Source organism: Suricata suricatta, chromosome 9, assembly GCF_006229205.1.
Source record: "Suricata suricatta isolate VVHF042 chromosome 9, meerkat_22Aug2017_6uvM2_HiC, whole genome shotgun sequence".
NCBI lineage: Eukaryota > Metazoa > Chordata > Mammalia > Carnivora > Herpestidae > Suricata > Suricata suricatta.
Genome location: NC_043708.1, coordinates 59,577,491 through 59,600,733, shown reverse-complemented (window position 1 = coordinate 59,600,733; position 23,243 = coordinate 59,577,491). Strand labels below are relative to the sequence as shown.

Genomic DNA, 23,243 nt, shown 5'->3' with positions numbered 1-23,243 from the left:
AATTTCCCCATTAGTCTTAACATTTTAACTTTTTGGAGGACAGGAATTATTGTATTGGGCATACACAGTATGAGAATTACACAGTTATGAGAGTTCATTACATTGGTTTCTCTGTTGTTTTATTTTTCACTCTACACTTTGCAGATGGGGAAACTTAGGCCCTTAACTTGCCTCCAGGGCATAAGATACATTGCTGAGCCTCAACTATTAGGTTTAAATATAGGAGGTTGCTATTTTGCACCTCAAAAATGATGTAATATTGGGAACTTCATATGATTCATATTATAGAACCTGTGTGAGTGTTTAACATCATCATCTATAAAGAACACTTTTTTAAAAAGTTTATTTATTATTGAGAGAGCATATGTGCATGCACGCATGCAGGGGAGGAAGAGAAAGAGAGGGAGACAGAATCCCAAGCAGGCTTCGTGCTGTCAGTGCAGAGCCTGACACGGGGCTAGAACCCATGAACTGGGAGATCATGACCTAAGCCGAAATCAAAAGTCAGACACTCAACCAACTAAGCTACCCAGGCGCCCCAAGAACATTTTAAATGTAAATATGTAATGTAAAGAGCAATAAAAAAATGAACTCTTCTATATATATCAGATTTAAAAACTCTCTTTGTGCCCTAACTTATTTTTCTTTTACTAACCCCTTCTTCTTCAATCCCTATACCCTGACTATGGTACAAATAATTTTCTTGCTTTTTTTGTTTAGATTTGAAAAACCAAGTAGTAGGCTCAACCCTAGCTGTGTAAAGAAAGAGCAGTATTGTTGCTATTAGGTGACAACTCCCTGGAGAACGTGAACAGAATCTTTGGTTCATGGCTTCTCTGAGAGCTTGTAAGAGCCCCTTCTGGAGAAGTAAGCATTCAGGGGGAGGCATAAGTCCTAGGAAACAGGGTTTTTACCACAGGGAGGCAGCTGGCAGAGTTGTAGTTTGGATCAGTTACACAACACTTGACAGAAATGTGGTCAAACCAAATAGGCTGCCATTTACCACCTCTACTCTCACATGGCTCTCCTCCAGCTTTTAGGAGTAGATCAAAGCAAAAATTTCTTGCATTTTCAGTAAAGTGCAAGTCTTTACTGTTCCAGGCAGCAGGGCAGGGAGTAGAGAGTATAGTAACTCCAGACAGTGGTTAAGACAGCCAAGTACAAGCTCACGCAGGCACTCTGTGCTCCAATGAAAATGATGATGTGATGGCAGTGGAGGTCGTGGTGATGACTGTCCCCAGTGTGGCTATCTCTGGACTTACTTTCCAATCTAGACTGATGGCCCTCTGCATGTGACACACAGACATTATATTGGAGTCTCTCTTCGCCATCCTCCTGCAATTCCCATTGCCTCTCATCAGTACTGGATCTCCTATTTCCTGTCTTCCTCATTCTTGGTTAGTATCTTTAGTGGAAAACATTCTTCAGGAGCTTCTTAAGGAAGGATGCATGGGAGGTAAAATTTTGGAGTACTTCCATGTCTGACAGTGTCTTTATGTTATTCTTATATATGATAGTGTGGCTGAAAATAGATCTCTAGGTTAGAATTAATATTCTCTCAGAATTTTGAAAACAGTACTTTATATTTCCAATGTTGAAAATTTGAAGACATTGGTATTTTTGTTGCTTTTATTTACATTTATTTTATTCAGAATGTACTCCAGAGCTGTAAGTTTTTGTTTCTTCAGTTTCTTCTAGGATATCCTTTTCCTCTGTGCAACCTTCTCTTCTGCTCTAGGAACAATCCGCTCTTGTTCAGTAAGGATCCTCTCAGTGTGGCAGGGAGAGCTTCTGTGTGGGGTCAATCTGACCATGAGCCCTGTAAGGTCTGCACCACATCCTGGGGGCTGTGTTCGCCTGGATGTGCTCAATGACCAGAAAATCTACATCCAGACCCTTAAGTTCTGCATTACTCTGTGCATTTTTAAACACGTACAATAAAAATTCAGCACCCTTTTTGAGACACCAACCTTGTGTCTAGCCCTACTCTTTGCTCTGGGCACACCTACCAGCTCCACCATTGTAGCAATGGAATGGCACACATTGCTTCTGCAAAGTGACATCCTTCAGATACTCAGTGGCTTTTTGGATATGCATACCCTTAATACCTAGGCAGAGAGACAGAGAGAGAAAGAGAGAGAGAATCACAAGCAGGCTACATGCTTGACACAGAACTGGACACTGGGCTCAATCCCAGCAACCCTGGGATTATAACCTGAGCTGAAATCAGGAGTCCAATGTTCAACCAATTGAGCCACCCAGGCACCTCTTGAACCTCCTGGTTTGCATGATTATATATGGTGTTCTGGGTCAACTGAATAGCAAACCATTTTCAGAGATCACATCAGGCTGCTTATAGAAGAGCAGAAATCTGAAGACATTCTGACTCCTGAGCTTTTCTATATGATGTTTTTCTCTCTGGAAGCTTTTAGAATTTTCTTTTTATTTCTGGTGTTCTAAGCTTTTACAGTAGTGTGACTTGATATGGTCAATTTGCTATCCATTGAGTTGGGTATGCAGGGAACTATTTCATTCTTAAACTCAGATCTTTCTGTTTGGGAAATGTTCTTTGATTATTTCATTAATGACTCCTCCTCTCTTTTTTCCCTGTTTGTTCCCTCCTCCCTCCCTCTCTTCCTTCCTCCCTTTCTTCCTCTCTCTTTCTCTCACTCAGGTGTTAGATCTCCCAAACTGAATATTTCTTAATTTTTATCCCTTTGTTCCTTTCTTAGGAGGTCTCTTCAGTGTTCTCTTCCTACCCTTCTATTAATTTTTTTTAATTCATGGTTGCAGCCATATTTTAATTCCTAAGAGCTCTTATTTATTTTCTTCCTTTAAAAAATGCATAATGAATACATGATTTTAATAATAGGTTTTTGTAAGGTTTTGGCCTTCTCCCTTTAGAGTCTTTTTTTTTTCTTATTTATTTTATATTTTTCACAGCTCTCCACAGCTGTGATAATTCTTTGCTATGTGCTTAAGACTAAACATAATCTCAAGAACTGATTAGAAGCTCTGGGTGTGTAGGTGGGGCTTATTGACTTCATGGTAGGGTGATCTGGGTGTGCCTTTGTGGGGGAATTCCCAACAATCAGTATCTATAGGGTTTTTTTCTTTGCCTGGTCAGATTCCCCAAAGGAGAGTTTCCAATCTCCTGACTGTAGGGTCAAGGACTTACTGCCAGTGTTTCTGAGAGTCAAGTAGAGGAACAGGAACAGGTCTGAGTTTCTCTACATCCTGCTTTCGGTACACGTATATTCATGTAATGCCTATATTTCAGTATTGTACGCACAGTTTGAAAGGTAAGGTACACGGTATTCCAGTGTAGAGATCCTTTGATTTCCCACATCCAAATAATGAATCTTCAGACTTCCTACCCCCACCACAGCAGAAACAGTAGTATATATGTGGAGTGGAGAGGGCAGAGTTAGGAATCCGATGCTTCCATAACAGCTTTTACCCAGGTCTCCTGAGTTAGGACATACACCTCCAATTACCTGCCTCCTTTGCTTCCAGTTCTGGAGAATTTTGAGAAATTAGGTTGGTTCTTAGCTCACCCCTCTTCAAACTTGACTTTGTTGCATCTGCAGGGTTAGTTACCACCTGTCCATCTCCTTTCCAGCTTCTGAATTTTATTGCTGTTATCTCCCTTCTTGTCCCCAGGTTCTTTTGAATTTGTCATTTTAGAAGGCTCTGTATAGTGGGATTTCAAGTGGGATTAATATTATATGCATGTGTTCCTTTTGTCTTCTTAGCCTGAAAGCCTATGTTCTACTTTTAACAAGTGCTGACAGAGAGATTAATACAAAAATCGCCCAGGTTTGTGATAATACCAAAAGAATCTCTTTTCTTTCTTTTTTATCTGTTTTTATTCTCTTTCTATTTTGTTTTTTGTTTTTGTTTTTTGAGGGAGTGGGAATACAGTGGGGTTTAAGAGGTCTAAGTTTACTAATCCAGGCTATTACTATCTAATAATAGCCAGTATTTATTGAGTACTTTTCCATGTGCTTTGTAGTTAAATGCATCTAAATTAATCCTCATAATAACCCAATTTGTATCTCCATTCTACCAATGATGAAACAGAGCCCCCTCCAAAATAAGGTAACTTTCTTGAGGTCACACGGCTCTGACATAGTAGAACCAGAATTTGAACTAGGCAGCCTGACATCAAAGCTTGTTGCTCTTAATTACTATACTATCACATACTAGCTATGAATTGGGAAAGTCTCTTTTATGTCTCTATTCAGTTTCATTTACCATATCAGCCCTTCCCACTACAGAACTGTATAGATGACTTGGAACATTAGCTGGAGATATCCAAGGTGTCCTTTTATTTTCCTCGGTCTTTCATATATTTTGAACTGACATGCTTGTTCCCAAAAACAAAATCAAGGGGCAACTGGATGGCATAGTTGGTTGAGCGTCCAAATTTGGCTCAGGTCATGATCTCATGGCTTGTAGGTTTGAGCCCCATGTCAGGCTCTGTGCTGACAGCTTGAAGTTGGGAGCCTGCATTGGATCTGTCTCCATCTCTCTGCCACTCCCTTGCTCACAATCTGCCTCTCTTTCTCAAATATAGATTAATATATATTTTTTAACTTTAAGTGAACAGAATCAGTAGCCATAGTATACAGTTGTGTGTGGCTCTCTACTAAAACAGAAGCTATGTAAATCAATGCAGCCATGGAAAGATTACATAAATTTTCAAGCCTCCACAGCCCAATCATCATATTCTTCCTTTTCGAGTCATTAAATGGTGTCTATGAGCCTGAAAGTATTTACATACGTTACCAATGTAAGCAGATTACTCCCCATACATGGACTGGATCTAGAACCCTAGTGGAAACTTTTAATAAATTGTTGAAAGTAGAAATTAAAATATATCTGAATAAGTTAATTTAATCTTCCTGAAATTCGTTTTCAGTCTTCAAAATACTACCCATTTCTGCCTCACAGTGACAAAGGGAACATAAATATCTTACAGAGAAACTAAAAAGACCAAAGGATGCATGTAAATGTTTGGAGAAAAGTCATACTATGAGTCAGGAGCCAACTCTTCTGTCTTCTAGACAGTGCTGACTCTCAGCTAGCTGGGGAAATCCATGTTAGCCAAGTTAATCATTCTCTAAAAGGCTGGACAATTGTGTGGGTGCTAATGGCATCAGAGAAGACAAGGTAGGCAGGAAACACATCCCACACTTGCCAGGATGTTCCCAGGGCAGGAAGGGCATTTCTCTTCCTCAGTGGGATTGTTTCATTGACTAAAGACAACATGAGATCATTGAAATCTCCCCGAAATACCAAAGACTGACGAAAGCAGGATATAGGACATGGTGAGTCTAGTGTAAACCAGTGGGATCATTTATGACATCATAATAAAGTAAATTATTTTGTGTATATACTTTCTTCCAGGTGATTCAAAGAACTTTTACAGTCAGTCAGTCATCAAAGTTTTCAATCTTCTGTGCTCAGAGTACGTGGTCCCAGAGATGGGAGCAGAACGCTGGTTCAGGCTCTGCCTCTTCTCTCTGGAACTCCACCACCAGGCATCTGAAGCTTCCATTTGAATACCACCCAGTAAAATTTCCCTCCCCTCCTCACCCCAGCTTCTGCCGCTTCTCTAAAACATTTCCTTTTTTCATCTTCGTCTAATTCTCCCATTTTCATCAAGTGCTAATCTACATCCTACATGCTGAATAGCTCTTGAACAGTTCCAACAAGAAAATATCATTTATCTTCCTTAAGTAAAGAATGATCTCTTTCTCTAAGGTAGAACTAACTAAGGCTGAGACAACACCAGTAAGTAGTTGGCAAATGAAAACATGATGAGAAGCTGTGAGCCAAAACTTTGGTGGGTTTCCTGCACTCCTCCTTGGTGGTATTTTCCGAGGTACACAGAAAAATGTTGAATATAGCAGTCACCTGAGGACCATCTCTAGGACAGGAATTCTCTTCCCAAAACTTAGCTCAAGAGAACAATGAGAGTTACAAAGACAAGAAAAGAGAATGAAACTAGATATGAGCTTACCTGCAGATGGTAGAAACAACACAGAAACAAGTAGAAAACTCCATTGTTCAGTGTAAGTTATGACTTGCCTTGTTATTTCTGCTGTAAACTTTGTGGAGAGCACAGGGCATCCATTATAAACACCGTGTTTATGGTCTTCTGAGTCTGAGAACACTGCCTCTATAGAGTTCATCAATCATTGTGTCTCTAAAGTCATTTCATATTCTCTTAATTTGTGGGAAATAATTGTTACAATTAATTTGTGCACATGAAAGAAAAGGACCCAAACAATTTTTACTTACTTTTCTTGCTTTCTTTTGTCTGCCTTTGACTTAAACCCATTGTATCCTCACCCCGCCAGATTCAAATAGGAACCCACCCTGTCCATCCAGTTCAAGCCCCAAGTTACCATGAGGTTGTCTTTAATGAAGCACTAGCCTAAAAAGTGGGCATTTGCTAGCTTTGGTCTCCAAAAAAAAAACTATATAACTGGTATTAAACATTGGCATTCTTTTATGTTGGAACCATATGCAAGCTGTTTGTAGTTATTTTAAAATTTCTTTTTTTTTTTCTTAAGGAATTTTAAGTCTCTTCACTAACAGATAACCAAAAATATTCTCTTTAATAGCAACATTTTATTTAAAATCGATCTGCTTTCTAGGGCGCCTGAGTGGCTCAGTGAGTTAAGCATCTGACTCTTGGTTTCAGCTCAGGTCATGACCTCACGGTTTGTGAGTTTGAACCCCGCGTCAAGCTTTGCACAGATAGTGCAGAGCCTGAGGATTGTCTCTTCCCTCTCTCTCTCTCTGTCATTACCCCACTTGTGCACTCTCCCTCAAAATAAGTAAACTTAAAAAAATTTTTTAATTTATCTTTTATTTTGCAGTTCAGCTGCTTAATATATGTGTGTATGTGTAATGAAGAGATTGGTCAAAGACAAAATCACTTCACATCTTCCTTGGTGTGAACACTAGTATGGTTTTATCTGAGAAAAACGAGGCCTCCCAAAGCTTGGGCCAGTCAAGCACATGATACCTTGCTCCTCAAACACCCCACATGATCAGTTTGCACCTTTAAACAGCCTCTGACCATTTTCAGAGAGGTTCTACTTTAAGCTCTCCTTCTACATCAGGTCCTTTTTTTTTATTATTTAAATTTTAGTTAACATACAGTGCATTGTTGGTTTTCAGGAGTAGAATTCGGTGATTCATCACTTACGTACAACACCTAGTGCTCATCACGGGTGTCTTTCTTTAATACCCATCACCCATCTAGCCCATCTCCCACCCACCTCCATCCGTCAACCCTCAGTTTGTTCTCTGTTATTTAAAGAGTCTCCTGTGGTTTGTTTCCCTCTCTTCCCTATCCCTTCCCATATGTATATCAGATTCTTTAAAGAAAACTGTCCATAGCCAAGTGCAGGAAACTGAACTTTCCATGATTCCTCATTTCACACATTGAATATTAGCATCAGAATCTTCAGGGAATGACACTGGGTGCCTTATCCATTGGGTTCTGGGCTCCAACTAGCTGAATAGAATTGGAGGTGGGAGGGGTCTTCTCTTAACTAAGGCTAAAGTAAGTAAATATAACTTCTCGCCATCCCCCCACCCCCCACTGATACATTAAAAAGAGAGAGAAGGGCTGAAGTGGAAAGGTAGGTTGAGGAAGGAAACATACTTCACTCACACGTGGCCTCATGGGACCCCTTATCAAATTGGCCCCTGATGGTTTCCAAAAGTCATTAGAACGGGAGACATTGCCAGAGAGAACATGCCGTGAGAGCCAGATGGTTTTGAGATCCTTACTCCAAAGATCTTACCATATAGAAATAGATGTGAGTTGATGACATTTTACATTTTTATTGATGATAACTTGATAGATAAATGTTCATAATACTGTTGAGGATGGTGGGGGGAGGGGGAGGGAAGAGGGTGGGAGGGTACCTTATTTCACATTTTAAAAATAAAGCAATCTGAGCAAATATATAAAATGGGAATTTAGAATTCCTGACTTAGGCCAGAACCCCCAAACCACAGATCCTGTACGAATAAAAGTTTGGACTGGTATTTTCAGTAGTACTTAGGGAGAGCAAAACGAGATGACTGGTGTTTTGATTATGGTTCCACCTGAAACTGCTTTTCTACCACATGCGGAGCTAGGGACGACCATCACCCACACTGGCCTTCTCACTCAGCCAGGCTGCTGCCTGCTGAAAATCTCCCTACTGTGCCGACTGCGGCCTCAAGGCACTCCCGGCTTCCACCGCCTTCCGTTTTTATGCCCTCTGGCTTGTTCTGTGAGTCCGCAGTCAGCTCTCCCTCCTACCCTCACACCTGCTGTGTCTCCTCCATGCCTCTGTCCTCAAGCCTCCTGCTCTACCCTCTTCACCGTCCTGCTGCCAATGACTCACCCCCTGTCGCACACAGAAAATAGAAGCTGTCTGGAGGAGCCACCTCACATTTCAACACACACACCACGCACACACATAGACCAACCACACGGTCAGGCCAATTTAATCTCTCCTCAAGTCCATTTCAGTGCTAGAGGTGTTCTTTCTTCCTCTCTTGCCCGGTCTCTAGATTCTCTTACTGCTTTCTCAGGAAACTTGTTCTAACAGTTATCCTTTCTGTGCCTTGTATCTTCATCCTTTACCTTGCCATTGACTTTTTCTGATCAGGATATAAATATTCTCAAGTCTTCCATCTATAAAAAACAAAATCACATACTTTGTCCCTTCAAAGGGAAGTTTCTGGAGGTTGGAAGTTTTGAAGAAGCCATACAACATAGTTTCTGAAATGAAAAAGCAGAATTGATTGTTACTGATGGTAAGCAAAATAGAGATATGCTTGTAAGACAGAGTCTCTCTAGACAAAGCAAACTGTAACCTTACGTAGTTTAGGAAACCAACTGAAGTCTCACTCCTGCCCCCATGGCATCATCAAAATGACTCCTCCACATTTTGGGGCACACTTTGGTGTCTCTGTAAGCACTGATACTTAGCCTCTCCTTTCTTCTTTAAATGCTCTTAATTGTCTGTCTGAGAGACTTCTGTCTCCTGGTTTTTCTTTCTCTCTGACCATCCCTCAGTTTGCATTAAATTGTTTTCTTATCACTCCAGCCTTCAAAAAATAGTATTCCTCGTGTTTCATCCTCAGCTTTATTCCTTTCTGCCTGTATCCTTCCTGTTAAACTTCATCTACTCCTCGAAGGCTTGAAGTCTTTATCTCCAGCCCAGAGCCCTCTGCTAGATAGTAGGGTCACATGACTGGCTGTTCACTGGATCTCTCCCCCCGCCCCGCCCCCGCCCCCCCCTCCCCGGGGATATGATGAGCTTTTCTTCTCATAGACCCTGTCTTGGTTTGTCCAGTTGTCCCGATCTTCCTTGGTTTATCCTTCTCCTCGTTTCCCACAGGTAGTCCGTGTCTGAGTCTGATCAGTTCTGCTCCACTAACTCTGCTAACTCAGAGGGCTCTCTTCTCTCCATCTTTACCGCCAGTGCCTCAGTTCTCATCTCTTACTTGAATTACTGCAGAAACCCCCTACTTGATCCCCTAGTCTAGCCTTCTCGAAGTTTACAGTTTTGATCTCTCTAAATTGGTAGTCATATCATGCTCCTGCTATAAATCCTTTGTTTTTCCCCCCCATTGCTTTCAGGTCGGAAAAGATTCCTTATCACAGCTTTCAAGGACCTTTGTGATCTGACTTCTACATTCATTTTCAGCCTTATTTCTGGCATTCCTCAGGTCATCTCACACCTTTGCTTGAAACAGATTTGACAGCTTGCAGTTCCTCGAATTCAGTGTACTAATAAAGAACTTCTGCCTTCAATATGCTGCTCCTTGTCCTTGGAAACTCCCATTCCTTGCCTGGATAATTCATCTGAAACCTCAGTGGTTGCTTCCTCTGTGAAGACATCCCTGACCACCCTCCCTACCCTCAGTGTGGTTTAGGTGCCTGCCCATCCTTTGTACTCCCTCTTAGATTTATTAAATTAGGTCAGAATCGTTTGAGTATAAACTCCTGGAGGTTAGGGATAACTGTGTCTTTTTATCTCTATCTCCAGTGTCCCCTGCTTACTGACTGAGAAGTTCTTACTAATGTTCTCTTGAAGAAACGGGAGTTTTTACTTTATCAGCGCCACAGTTTTAAATAGACACACACACAGGCACAGACACACACATGAGTACACACCAAAAAAACCCTTGAATCTGATCGTCTCTAGAGCCAACTAATTTATAAGAAAAACAGAGGACTGGAGAATATGTTACATGATGCCAGAGGTATACAGTTAGCAAAATCTAAGTGCAGGAAATTCTGTAAGACAAACGGCCACATTTTAGTTGCAGTCAAGCAATTACAATCTATGGAGCCTTTTTAGATCCTAATTTTTTTTTTTGAAAAGTGTAAAAAAAAAAATCATGTATCAGAAATATGAACAGTGTAGATTTGACATTAAGGAATTATTGTTAATTTTTTAGGTGATAATGGTATTAAGTGCTTATTTTTTAAAAATATCCTTATGTTTAGAAGTATATTCTGACATATTTACAGATGAAGTGGTATGATGTCTGGGATTGTTTCAAAATAATCTCAGTGGAAGAATAATCTGGGTAGGGGATATAGATGAAATTAGATTGGCCATAAGCTGATAGTTATTGAAACAGCAGCGTGATTATGATATTTTGCCAACTTTTGTTTATATTCTTAGATTTCTATAATAAAACTTTCATTATGGCAAAATATACATAATGTAAAATTTGTTTTAACCATTTTTTTATAGTTTCTAGTTTTTATTAAATTCCAGTTAGTTAATGGGGCAGCTGTGTTGCTCAGTCTTTTAAGCATCTGACTTCGGCTCAGGTCATAATCTCGTGGTTAGTGAGTTTGAACCCCGCATTGGGCTCTGTGCTGACAGCTCGGAGCCTGAAGCCTGCTTCTGATTCTGTGTCTCTCTTTCTCTCTCTGACCCTCCCCAGCTCACATTCTCTCTCTCAAAAATAAATGAACATTAAAAAATTTTTTTTAATAAAGAAATAAATTCCAGTTAGTTAATAACATGTAGTATAATGTTAGTTTTAGGAGTAGAGTTTCATGATTTCACCTCATACCTTTAACACCCTATTTTAACCATTTTTAAGTGTACAGTTCAGTGGCATTAAACACTTCACATTGTTGTCCCATCATCAGCACCATTTCATCTCTGGAACTTTTTCATCTTCCCAAACTGAAACTCTGTACCCATTAAACAATAATGCCTCATTTCCCCACCCCCACCCCTTGCAACCAGTGTATTTTCTGTTTATGAATTAGATTACTCTAGGTGCGTCACGTAAGTGGAATCGTAGAATACTTGTTCTTTTGTGTCTGGCTTAATGTCTTAAGTTAACGTAAGGTTAACGTAATGTCTTCTAGGTTTATCCATGTTGTAGCATGTATCAGAGTTTTATTCCTTCTTAAAGCTGAATAATATTCCTTTGTGTGTATGTACATGTTTTGTGTATCTGCCCATCTGTTGACGGACATTTGGGTTGTTTCCAAAACTTTTTCCAGAAGGTGTCTGATAATGACTATTCTCATATATATGGTATACTGATTATAGCTATCTTGCTGAAGAACTGGCATAAAACTAATTTCTGTAGACATCAGATCCCAAAGGCTTAAGAGTTTCTGAAGACCTACAGACCACACAGGCCAGGAAGTGTAAGAGACTACAGGGGGTGAGTAAAAAGTTAAGAATAGGGAAAGGAAGTTACACTTGCAGTTTAGGATTACTCAAAAAAGCTCTTGCTCTCACGGGCCTCCACCACCTCCCAGGGCAGCTTTTCTACTTCCTGAGTATCCCTACGCAGTTATTTCTAACAGATGTAGCCCTGCCAAATGTATTTTTACCCTAAGCTCAGGAACTACCTTTCAGCAATTTTATACCAAAAATAAGTTTCACTTACAAGTAAAAAAAAAAAAACAAAAACCTTTTATCTGTTCCTGCAGGAGGTAAACCAAATTAGAATGGAAGCCCAACCAGAAAATGTTTGCATCAAATATTTGTCTGAAATTTATTCTTCCTCTTCTGGGTTTTGAAAAATTATCCTTTAGACATCCTAAGGAGCAGTGGAGTGGGAGTGGGGGGTCAGAGTGAGATCTCAGGTTAACCTTGAGATACCCAGAGAAGTTCTAGAATCAATTTGGAATTTTGGATACTCTCTAGAAAGAGCCATACTATTTATTTTGTTCTACTATGTGGCTCAGATTCTAGATTCCTTAGACAGACCCAGACCTATCCCTTACCATCTCATTCATGGTTTTCCAGATTAGAACAGTCCAGAGTGGATTGTGGCTTCTCTGGTCATGACTGTCCTGAACTTAAGAAAACCATTCCTTATCTTTCTCATCTAAACTTATTTCCAGCTTATAGTCTCAGGAGAGGATTGCCTTTTATATCTTGTATTGACCATCCAGGATGCATTGGATATTTGTCACATACCCATTTGTTCTTACAAGCCCTAGCTTGTTTTGCTTTAGAGGTTTTGTTTTGGTTTGTTTTTTTGTTTGTTTGTTTGTTTGTTTGACTTTCTATTTAGAGACAATTGTAGATTCATAGGCAGATGTAAGAAATAGTACACAGAGATCCCATGTATCTTTTACCCACTTTCCTCCAGTGGTAGCATCTTGCCAAACTCTATTATCACAACCAAGATATTGACCTTGATAGAGTCAAGATAGAGAACATTTCCATCACCACAAGGATCCCTCCTCTTTCCTTATTATAGCCATACCTACTTCCCTCTTGACTTCACTTCTTTAGTCCCCAGCTGCCACCAATCTGTTCTGAGTTTTTATAATTTTCTCATTTCAGACATGTTATGTAAGTGGAATCACACAGAACATAACCTTTTGTGTTTGGCTTTTTTCACTCAAATAATTCTGTGGAAATCAATCCAGGTTGGCAATAGTTTGTTCCTTTTTATTGTTGTTTAGATTTCCCTTGTCTAGATGCTCCAGTTTAACTGTTCACCTACTGAAGGACATCTAGATTGTTTCTAGATTTTGACTATTACAAATAAGCCTAAATAATAGTTAAACAAATGTGTACAAGTTTTTACGTGAACATAAGTCTTCGTTTTTATGGCATAAATGCCCAGAAATTCAGTAAATTAGTCATGTGGTAGTTGCATGTTTAGTTTTACAGGAAACTGTAGCTAGAGTGCCTGTGCCATTTAAAATTCCCACCAGCAATATGTGAGTGATTCAGTTTTTCCATATCCTCACCAGCATTTGGTGTTATTACTATTTTTTATTTAGCCATTCTGATAGATATGTAGTGATACTTCATTGGGTTATAATTTGCATTTCCCTAATAGCTAATAATTTTGGATATCTTTTCTTGTGCTCATTTATCATCTGTACATCTTCTTTGGTGTAAGATCTTAAAGTTTGTTTTGTTTTATTTTGAAGTAAACTTTACCTCCAACATGGAGCTCAAACTCACAATCCCACAATTAAGAGTCACATGCTCTACCAACTGAGCCAGCCAGGCACTCCAAAAGGTCTTTGTTCATGTTTTATTTGGATTATTTGCTTTTTTTAACTATTGAGTTTTAAAAGTTCTTTATATGTTCTAGATATGACTTCTTTGTTGAATATGTGGATTTGCAAGTATTTTCTCCCAGACTTTAACTTGTCTTTTCATCTTTTTTAACAGGACCTTTCACAATGCAAACAGTTTTCATTTTGATGAGGTCCAATTTATCAATGATGCCTCTTTTTAAAAAATTTTTTAAATTATTTATTTAGTTTGAGAGCGAGAGAGAGAGAGCGCGCGCGCGCATGAACAAGGGAGAGACAGGAGAGGGGGAGAGAAGAATCCACAGCAGGCTCCACACTGCTGTCCTCTGTCTTTTAATTGGTGTATTAAAACCCTTTGTATTTCTTATTGGTAAGAAATGTGTTGTATTGGTGTATGTTCTTATTGAATTGTTAGGATTTATGCCTGCCATTTTATTTTTTGATTTCTATGACCTCTATTTTTTATTCTGTCTTATTTTTCTTTCCTTCCTATCAGCTACTTGAACTTTTTTTTATAGAATTCCATTTTTAGGTATCTGTTCTGAATTTTTTACTATTTTGTTTTTTAATTTATAGTGTGTTTTAGTGTAGTATTTTTTTTAATTCTTTAATGTTTTTTTATTTATTTTTGATACAGAGAGAGACAGAGCATGAGAGGTGGAGGGGGCAGAGAGAGGAGGAGACGCAGAACCGGAAGCAGGCTCCAGGCTCTGAGCTAGCTGTCAGCCCAGAGCCTGACGCGGGGCTCGAACCCATGAATGTGAGATCTGACCTGAGCCGAAGTCGGAGGCTTAACCGACTGAGCCACCCAGGCGCCCCAGTGTAGTATTTTTAATGGCTGCTTTGAGAACTGCATGCATATATGTACACACACACACACACACACACACACACACACAGTATCATAGTCTGCTAGTGTCATCATTGTAACAAGTTTCCTATCTTGCTGGATGGCCTCTTTCCTGGTCTTTGGACTATAGAAATTAGGCCTTTTTTGGGGTCTTTTTGTCTGTACCCGTTGGCATTTCTGGGTAGCTGCTTCTTCAGCTCTAAGTCTAAGATATATGAGTCTAAAAGAATATACAGGGAACTCACTTACTGTGTCATTATTCATGCCCACCAGGTCCTTAGACAGTCTGCTTTTTTCTCTTGACCTTTCACAGTCTTCTGTTTTCTAATTTCTGATTTTTGTTTTGCTTTATTTGGAAAATAGGTATAAATCTCATTTTATGCTGTATTTTTTTAAGAGTTTATTTTTAAGCAATCTCCACACCCAGTGTGCAGCTCGTACTCACAACCCTGATATGAAGAACTGCACATACTACCAACTGAGCCAGCCAGGTGCCCCTATGCTGTATTTTACATCTTAGATGTGTTTGAAAACATTTTGACTTTTGGAAACATCAAACTTTCAAAGTCTTTCTGTTTGTTTTGTAGAATATCTGGGCTTTTTAGCTGTACTAAGTGGCAGAGATGGGGACAAGCAGATCTACTTCCATTTTCCAGAAGTGGAAATCCCTCCCAGTTTTATTTTTGATCTAACAAAGAATTAAGGTAGATTTTCTCCTCCCCCCCACCCCCCATTCTGAGTATACCTATGACTTGGACCTAGCCCACTGGATCCAGACTTGGAATTTACCGCAGAGGAAGTCTGCTCATGGCTAGACCGTCATCGAGTTTCAGGCCAGTGAATTTATTCTGCAAACTCAGCTTTCTTTTCTATAGCCTTTGTTTGCATCATTTCAGAAAGTTCCTGTTCCTACAGACCTCTAAGCCACAAGATGGTGCCCCAGAGCAGTTCAAGCTAATCCTTTTCTGTTCTTCCCTGGGCCCTTCTTTTTAACTTAATATTAGTAAACACAAGGCCATTTATCTAAGCCAGGGCATAGTAATAAACTCTACCAAAAAAAAAAAAAAACCCAGTGGGAATTCATAAGGAAATTTTATTTATTTTTATTTTTAATTTTTAAGGTTTATTTATTTTTGAGAGGGAGACAGCAAGGGAGGGCAGAGAGAGAGAGGGAGACACAGAATCTGAAACACAGAGCCCGACATGGGGCTTGAACCCACGAACCACGGGATCATGACCCAAGCCAAAGTCGGAGGCCTACCTGACTGAGCCACCTAGGTACCCCCACATGGAAATTTTAAAAAGTTATTGTCATTCTTCTTAATGAATCCAGATGCCATTTTGTAATTGAGCTCACTGAAAATAATCTGTAATCTCAGCATAGCTTTAAGAAAGGAAGGTTACAGGTGCCTGGGTGGCTCAGTTGGTTAAGCGTCCAACTCTTGATTTCAGCTCAGATCATGATCTCACAGTTTGTGAGATCAAGACCTGCACTGGGCTCTGCATCGAGCATTGGCCTGCTTTGGATTCTCTCACTCCCTCTCTCTGTCTCTTGCCTGATTGTTCACACTCTGTCTCTCTGTCTCTCTCAAAATAAACATTAAAAAAAAGGGATATTATAAATGCATTCTGAAGGAGATGCACCTCTCAGTATCTTTTGAGGTGTTTGAATCAATGAGCCAAAATTTCTTATAGTGTAGATGTTTGCTTTTGATTTCTAGTCTAATTTTTTAAGTTATGGCTTATAAGATTATATAAAAATGCATGGAATAAAACCACTGGTAAATACATGTTAACAGTCTTTGGGTGGTGGAGTATAAAAGGTTTCTTCTTTGTCTTTATTCTGGTCTATATTCTTCAAGTTTTCAATAATGGGCAACTTTTCTTTTAATTTTTGTTTTAATGTTTTATTTATTTTTGATACAGAGAGAGACAGAGCATGAGAGGGGGAGGATCAGAGAGAGAAGGAGACACAGACCCGGAAGCAGGCTCCAGGCTCTGAGCTAGCTGTCAGCACAGAGCCTAATGCGGGTCTTGAACCCACGAACGTGAGATCTGACCTGAGCCGAAGTTGGAGGCTTAACCGACTGAGCCACCCAGGCGCCCCAATAATGGGCGACTTTTATCATGGATAAAAATAGATGTTGAGTCTATTCTTCAGCTGATCGGAAAATGTTTAGTAACCATCCAATAAATGTAGAGCCAGCAATACGTATTTTCCTAGCCTTGATAGGTACTCTCTCACTAAAGGCAGGGACCATGTCTTTTAAAATTTTGTAGGCTGAGATACCTACCACAAGAAATAACTGTTGAATGAACACTGAAGCCACTATTCCTAGCTTTGAAGGAAAGACTGTTTTACTGGTTGTAAAGCTTTGGATCCAGAAGCCTTACACTGGTCTTTGGTATACTTTTCTGCTTGAGTGTTAGCACACATTCAGTAGGCAGGTTGAGTCCATTCTGTGTCTCAATTCTAGAACTACTAATAGGGATAAGAAAACCAACTGCTGTTTCCTAAAATAAAAGATTAGTTAGGGAATAGAATGCATGATATAAATCCAAAGCATTAAGCAGTAATATTAAAAATTTGGCCCTCGCTGAATTCATTCTTAGATTGTTAGAGAGTCTATACATATATATTCATGTGCTAAAGCGATATTTGACAACTGACCAAATAAATGAATGAAATTGAATTGACTAAAGAATTTTCATCCTTTTTTTAATGTTCATTTATTTTTGAGAGGCGTGGGAAGGGGCAGAGAGAAAGGGAGACACAGAATCTGAAGCAAGCTTCAGGCTCTGAGCTGTCAGCACAGAGCCCGATGTGGGGCTCAAACTCATGAACTGTGAGAAGTCAGACGTTTAACTGACTAAACCCCCCAGGTGCCCCAAGAATTTTATCCTAAAATATCTACATGAGAAGAAATTATAAGTAAAAGGAAGGTAGATTAAAATCAGTGCTTTTCCAACCAAGACTGGAAAAAAAATTAATGATTTCTTCAATGAACTTTCAAATTATGATTTTCATAGGTCCAGCAATTCATATAAAGGACTTTTATATTTCTGATATGGTATTCTATAACAAATTTTACTTTTTCTTTAACTTTTATTTAGTAATATACATTTATAGCTTAGTTTAATAAGTTATAAATGAAAGTGATCTATGGACTTCTCCTTATGAAAGATTGAAGATAGGCTAGGTACAGCCTACCAAGATACTTACCAAGATACCAGATTTGCTAAAAATCCAGACTTTTGAGAAGAGGTCATATGCACACAAGACAGGTAGCAAGTAGAGAAAATGGAAGTTAATTCACTGAAAAGGAGACTAGGAATAGAAATTGACAGATCTTTGAGTGGAAAAAACAGATTTCAGTAACAGGTATCAGTCTCAGCAGAATCATGACATGGAAAAGGTGGCTGAAAAGATGCAATCTATTCCAGCCATATACAAACTTAGGGGGAAAAAAAAGTAGAGAGGCACCTGGGTGACTCTGTCGGTGAGCATCCAACTTCAGCTCAAGTCATGATCTCACCAACCATGGGTTCGTGCCCGCGTCAGGCTCTGTGCTGGCAGCTCGGAGCCTGGAGCCTGCTTCAGATTCTGTCTCCCTCTCTCTCTGCCCCTTCCTTGCTGGTACTCTGGCTGTCCCTCAAAATTAATAACATTTAAAAAAAATTTTTAAAGAAAAGGAAAGAAAAAAGCAGAACCCTTTTTCAAGTGAAAACTTATGCAGAATACCTATATATAAATGTACAAAAGCTGAGCTGTTTTGTTTGAAACAGGGTCGGGAGTCAGGAACTAAGCCCCATCATCATTGAACCTCCCTGTCTCTACCCTGGTGGACTCTGTGGAACACACTTGAAAAACAACTTATCTTGCCTATGCTTAGAAAACACCCCTAGGGCACCTGGGTGGCTCAGTCAGTTAAGCGTCCGACTTCGGCTCAGGTCATGATCTCACGGTTCATAGGTTCGAGCCCCGCGTCAGGCTCTGTGCTGACAGCTCAGAGCCTGGAACCTGCTTCTGATTCTGTGTCTCCTCTCTCTCTGTCCCTCCCCCATTCATGCTCTGTCTTTTTCATTCTCAAAAATAAATAAACTATATAAAAAAATTTTTAAAGAAAACAACCCTAGACCCAATATAATATAGCCTGACCAATAGGCTACATTTGTAATAAAGAAGCATTTGCTTCAAGCTTACGAAGATGGAGAATTATTTTAAGGAATGTTTTTCTCAGCCCTTACCAGAAAAACATGTTTCACTGTTGAGACTACCAGGTGGCAGAATCACTCTACTTACTTGACATTTTTCCCTTGGTCCTTTTGGGGACTGGCTTTGTGTTTTTTAGCTCTTGAATGTGGTCTCTCAACTAGCCAAGCAGAATCTGCAGCTGCTGGTCCTGGGCCGAAAGCACATGCTAACACAGCACTCCAGGTGGAGAAAGGATGAGATGAAAAAGCTGCAGAAGCAAGCCAGTTGCTTCTTTGCTGATAACATGTAAGTACTGAAGGCACTAGATGAGTTACACTCAACTCCCATCCTCTGCTTGTTAGTTACCTAGTCTCGCCATTTTTAAAGTGCCTGTGTCTGAATGTATATATGTACATATACCCTGCCTCATTCCAAAAGAAGGTTTGAAGCAGCTTACAAAAATATACTTTCTACAACAGGATACATTTAAATAGATGAGAAAATCAGGATAAAGGAAAAATTGGAGGGACATAAAGTCAGAAGTAAGTTGAGTACACAGAATGCATGGCTTAAGGTCCTACATAGATCATTTAACAAATATTGTATAAATATGAGCGCCTTCTGAGTTCTTGGAAAACAACAGTTGTTCACCAAATCCCTGTCTTCTCAGGACTTAAACAGGTAAACAAATTAAAAGGTCATGTAATTCTAGGCAGTGATCAATGCTAAGAAGACAATAAAGCAGAGTAAATAGATTAAAAAGAATTGGGTAGAGGATAGGTCAGTGGGGAGTAGGTGGAGAGGTCAGGAATAGCCTTTAGGAGGGGACAAAACCAGAGGGAAGGAGTCATTTGAGAAAATGGGGGAGGGTGGATGGAAGAACAGATCAAGCAGAGGGAACAGCTGCTGTTCAAAAAGCCCTGAAGCAGGATTGTGTTTGATGTTTGAAGAAAGCAAACAAACCAGTGTAGATGAGCTGTAACAGCGAAAGGAAAAGTGGGAGGTTCTGGGGTCAGAGAGAAGGAAAGGACCACGGTACAGAAGACCTTGTGGGCTCTCTGGTAGTCAAGCAAGGAGCCTGAAGTTCATTCTAAATATAAAGGGGAGCTGCACCTTCTCAGGAGTCCAAAGGAACATAGAAAACATGGTCCGTGACAGAATGGTACAGTGTCCATCAAGAAGAAAGCAGCTAATCAGGAGGGGCACAGACCCTCAACAGGACGTGTAAACTTTTAACATTCATTTAGTTTTACATATGACTTATGCTGAGAAAAGTTTATTTTTATCTTTGCATGGATCACGTGTGTCCTTCAGCCCCGGGTGTAGGTTTCATTATGTTGAATGTGATAGCTTCAAGATATGTCAGTACTCCCCAAATCATTTATTCCCAAAAAGCTAAAATGGCTCTCCATGCAGGGAGCAAGAGTCTAACCCCTCATTCAGATCCCAAACCGATCCCTTTTTTCCTTAGCTCAGTCCTTTTATGTATTCATGGGAAGGGTTGCTTCTTTGTCTCTATGAGTAGAAGACAGTAATAACACTCTTCACACTCACTTTAGGCAACATCGAATAGACAGGAGGAGCACAGGCTTGGGAATTAGTCCACCCAGATTCATAACAGCCCTGCCACCTCCTGTCTGGGAAGATGTTTCCCTCCTCTGTGTCTTCTTATGGAACCCTCATGGGGTTTCTGTGAAGATTAAATGAGATAATACTTGTAAATAATCCATGGAAAACTCTAGAAGGGCACCAAGTACTTGGAAAGCGTTTATGTAAGTGCTGTCATCATCACTGTTATTTTTCATAGGTGGAGGAACTGGATAAATGTAGTAATATAGCCAAGAAACCTGTTAGAAATTGGTCTCAGGCTTGGTTTGAGACTTGTATTTATTGTGTCCATTAAAGTTCCAAATCCAGTTGTAAATATTGATTATGGCTTTGGATTTAAATGTTTAAATTTTAAACATTAATTCTCTTTTCCACTAATGTACCAATGAAGCCTTTTCAAACAGATACTATACTATAAGGGATTAGTATCATGAATCTCCATGAAACTGTCACCCAGCTCCAACAATTACCATCAGTTTTCTGATCTTGTTGCATATAACCCTGTACATTTTTTCTAGTTTTATTCTCCTCTCTCTTTTTTCCTGGAGATTTTTAAGGCAGATAGATTCTACTCATTTATCATTTCATTTGAAATATTTGAATATAAAATAAACTGTAAATAGTCCTACTTTGGGTCATTTGGATCAAGGCATATGAGATGCCACATGCCACAGTCTGAATCTCCTGAGCGAGTCGGCTACAGGGCTGATTTTACAGCACACACACTACAGTGCTAAGTGCTCAAGTGGAGGGTCCCTTGGAAACTCTGAGTCAGTCACTGGCTCACCTCACAGCAGGAGATGCCTTCAAGTGGTGATCTGGGTGACTACCCAGAAGCTGCTATGAGATACCAATTTTAGCTTTGAGGGCAGCGCATTGTTTTTGGTAGCTTGCCAGGAAGTGTCATCCTGCTCTATCTGTATTGAGAACATGCCTCGAATTTAAGTGAGGAAAGGTCAGGGGAAGGGTGTGCTCTGTGGTGGATAAGGCAGATAGGAACAACACACTGGACACACAGAGAACCAAGTCTTGAATGTGAAGAGAAAGTCATTGTTAGAATTCTTCATTTTAGTGGGAGAGCCCACTACAGTGGGCCAAGTTAAGTATTTGCATTCCCTTCCCCTTAGCTTTCCAACCTGTGTTCTAGAGAATGTGGTCTACTAGCAGAGGACTTACAGGTAGTTTGTAAGCATCACTGAGGTCATGTCTGTTAAGCATCTAGAGCACCTCTGAGGAAAGTAGAGTAAGAAATAAAAAGCGTGAAGAATGCCATCCTCTGCCTCCTTGGGGCTGTGCTTGACTGTACTCTTTCTTATGCCTGGCTCAGCTCGGCGGACGACCCCTTCCTTCTGTATGCCACCCTGCACTCGGGGAACCACTGCAAGTTTATCACCAAAGATCTGATGCGGGACCACAAGGCCTGTCTACATGATGCCAAGACCCAGGTCCTCTTCTTTAAGTGGCAGCAGGGCCATCAGCTAGCAATTGTTAATAAGTTTCCAATAACTTTTCAGGTATGTTCTTCATTCTCTACATAATGTCAGCAGAGTCAAGTTCAGTACACAGCCTCCTATGTAGTAAGGGTGTGGCATAGTCAGAGAACGGTGCACCTTGTTGAAGGTGCTAAATGCTTTTTTTTCTCTCAGCTATAGTTTGGTATTTGGAATTAGCCAGCTCCTGGACACAGAAAGCAAAAGTTTTCATAGACCAGCCCCACATTAATTGACATATGGAAACCATCTGAGATGTCATCAAATGTGACGTCAGTTAAGTCATCGATTATAACCCCTCATGCATGTTTTCTTTTATATTCCTGTATATTTGCAGCAGCTGAAAATTCCTTATCCCTTATGGTTCGTCATACTTCTGCTAAGTAACTCCTTTTTCCCATTAGTCCACTTCTGCCACATGACCTCAGTTGAGTTCTCCTTTGATTCTAGTTTAGATCCCCACAAATACAAGGAATGTCTCTTGTGTGGAAACAAAGGGAGAAAATCCAAAGGCGAGCTATTATAGAAAAATACACTAGCCAGTGGTCCAATGGTCAAAAAATATACAAAACAACAGATCTGCAGGAAAAATCAAGACTGTGGGAAACTATTCAGGACAACTGACTTGGTTTCCCCAACGACAAAAAATTACAAGAAAAACAGAGATGAAAAGTAAAACTCTAATTAAAATTAACAGATAATTCAGTCACAATGTCATGACCTAATTTCAATTCCTAATCAAAGAAATCAACTGTAAAATATATGTACACACATTTAATAATTGGGGAAATTAAATAGTAGATATCTGATGATAAGGAATGATTAACTCATAAGTGTAATAATATATTGATCTTATATTTACAAAATAGATCGTTACCTTTTAAAGGTACATACTGAGGGGTGTCTGGATGGCTCAGTCGGTTGAGCATCCGACTCTCAATTTCAGCTCAGGTAATGATCCCGGAGTCCTGGGGTCAAGCCACACATCAGGCTCCACACTGAGCATGGAGCCTGCTTAAGATTCTTTGTCCCTCTCCCTTTTCCCCTCTTCCCCACTTGCTCTCTCTCTCTCTCTTTCAAATAAAAATAAAATAAAAATAAAGGTACATACTGAGTATTACAGAAGAAGGGCTATAATAGCTGAGATTTGCTTCACAGTAATCTTGGGGGTGGTATGGATGAAATGAAATTAGCCAGGAGTTGATAATGGCTGATGCTGGGTGGTGCGTACATGAGAGTTCATTATACCATTTCTCCGCTTTTGTATATATGAAATTTTCTCTCATGTCCCAAACTGACAAAGGCAAGAAAAGGAATACAGTATCCTACACATGTGATGCTCCTATAGAGAGTCTTTAACCTTAAAAATGAACCAACCCCCTCCTAAAAAAGAAATCCCTAATACTAGAGTTCATCTTCACAGAGTTAGCTGCTCTTTGAAAATCCATTGAAGGCGCCTGGATGGCTCAGTTGGTTAAGGGTCCAACTTCAGTTCAGGTCATGATGTCGTGTTTCATGGGTTCAAGC

General features: G+C 39.8%; 1 protein-coding gene across 2 annotated transcripts in view; it reads left to right on the top strand.

Moving 5' to 3' along the window:
* PRORP (protein only RNase P catalytic subunit) overlaps nucleotides 1–23,243 on the top strand; it is a 131,072-nt gene that overhangs the window by 107,253 nt on the left and 576 nt on the right. For both annotated transcript variants that reach the window (XM_029951644.1, XM_029951645.1), the window contains 2 exons: nucleotides 18,776–18,924; nucleotides 21,554–21,740. In XM_029951644.1, the coding sequence (XP_029807504.1) occupies nucleotides 18,776–18,924; nucleotides 21,554–21,740 (336 nt within the window). The remainder of the gene's footprint in view (nucleotides 1–18,775; nucleotides 18,925–21,553; nucleotides 21,741–23,243) is intronic.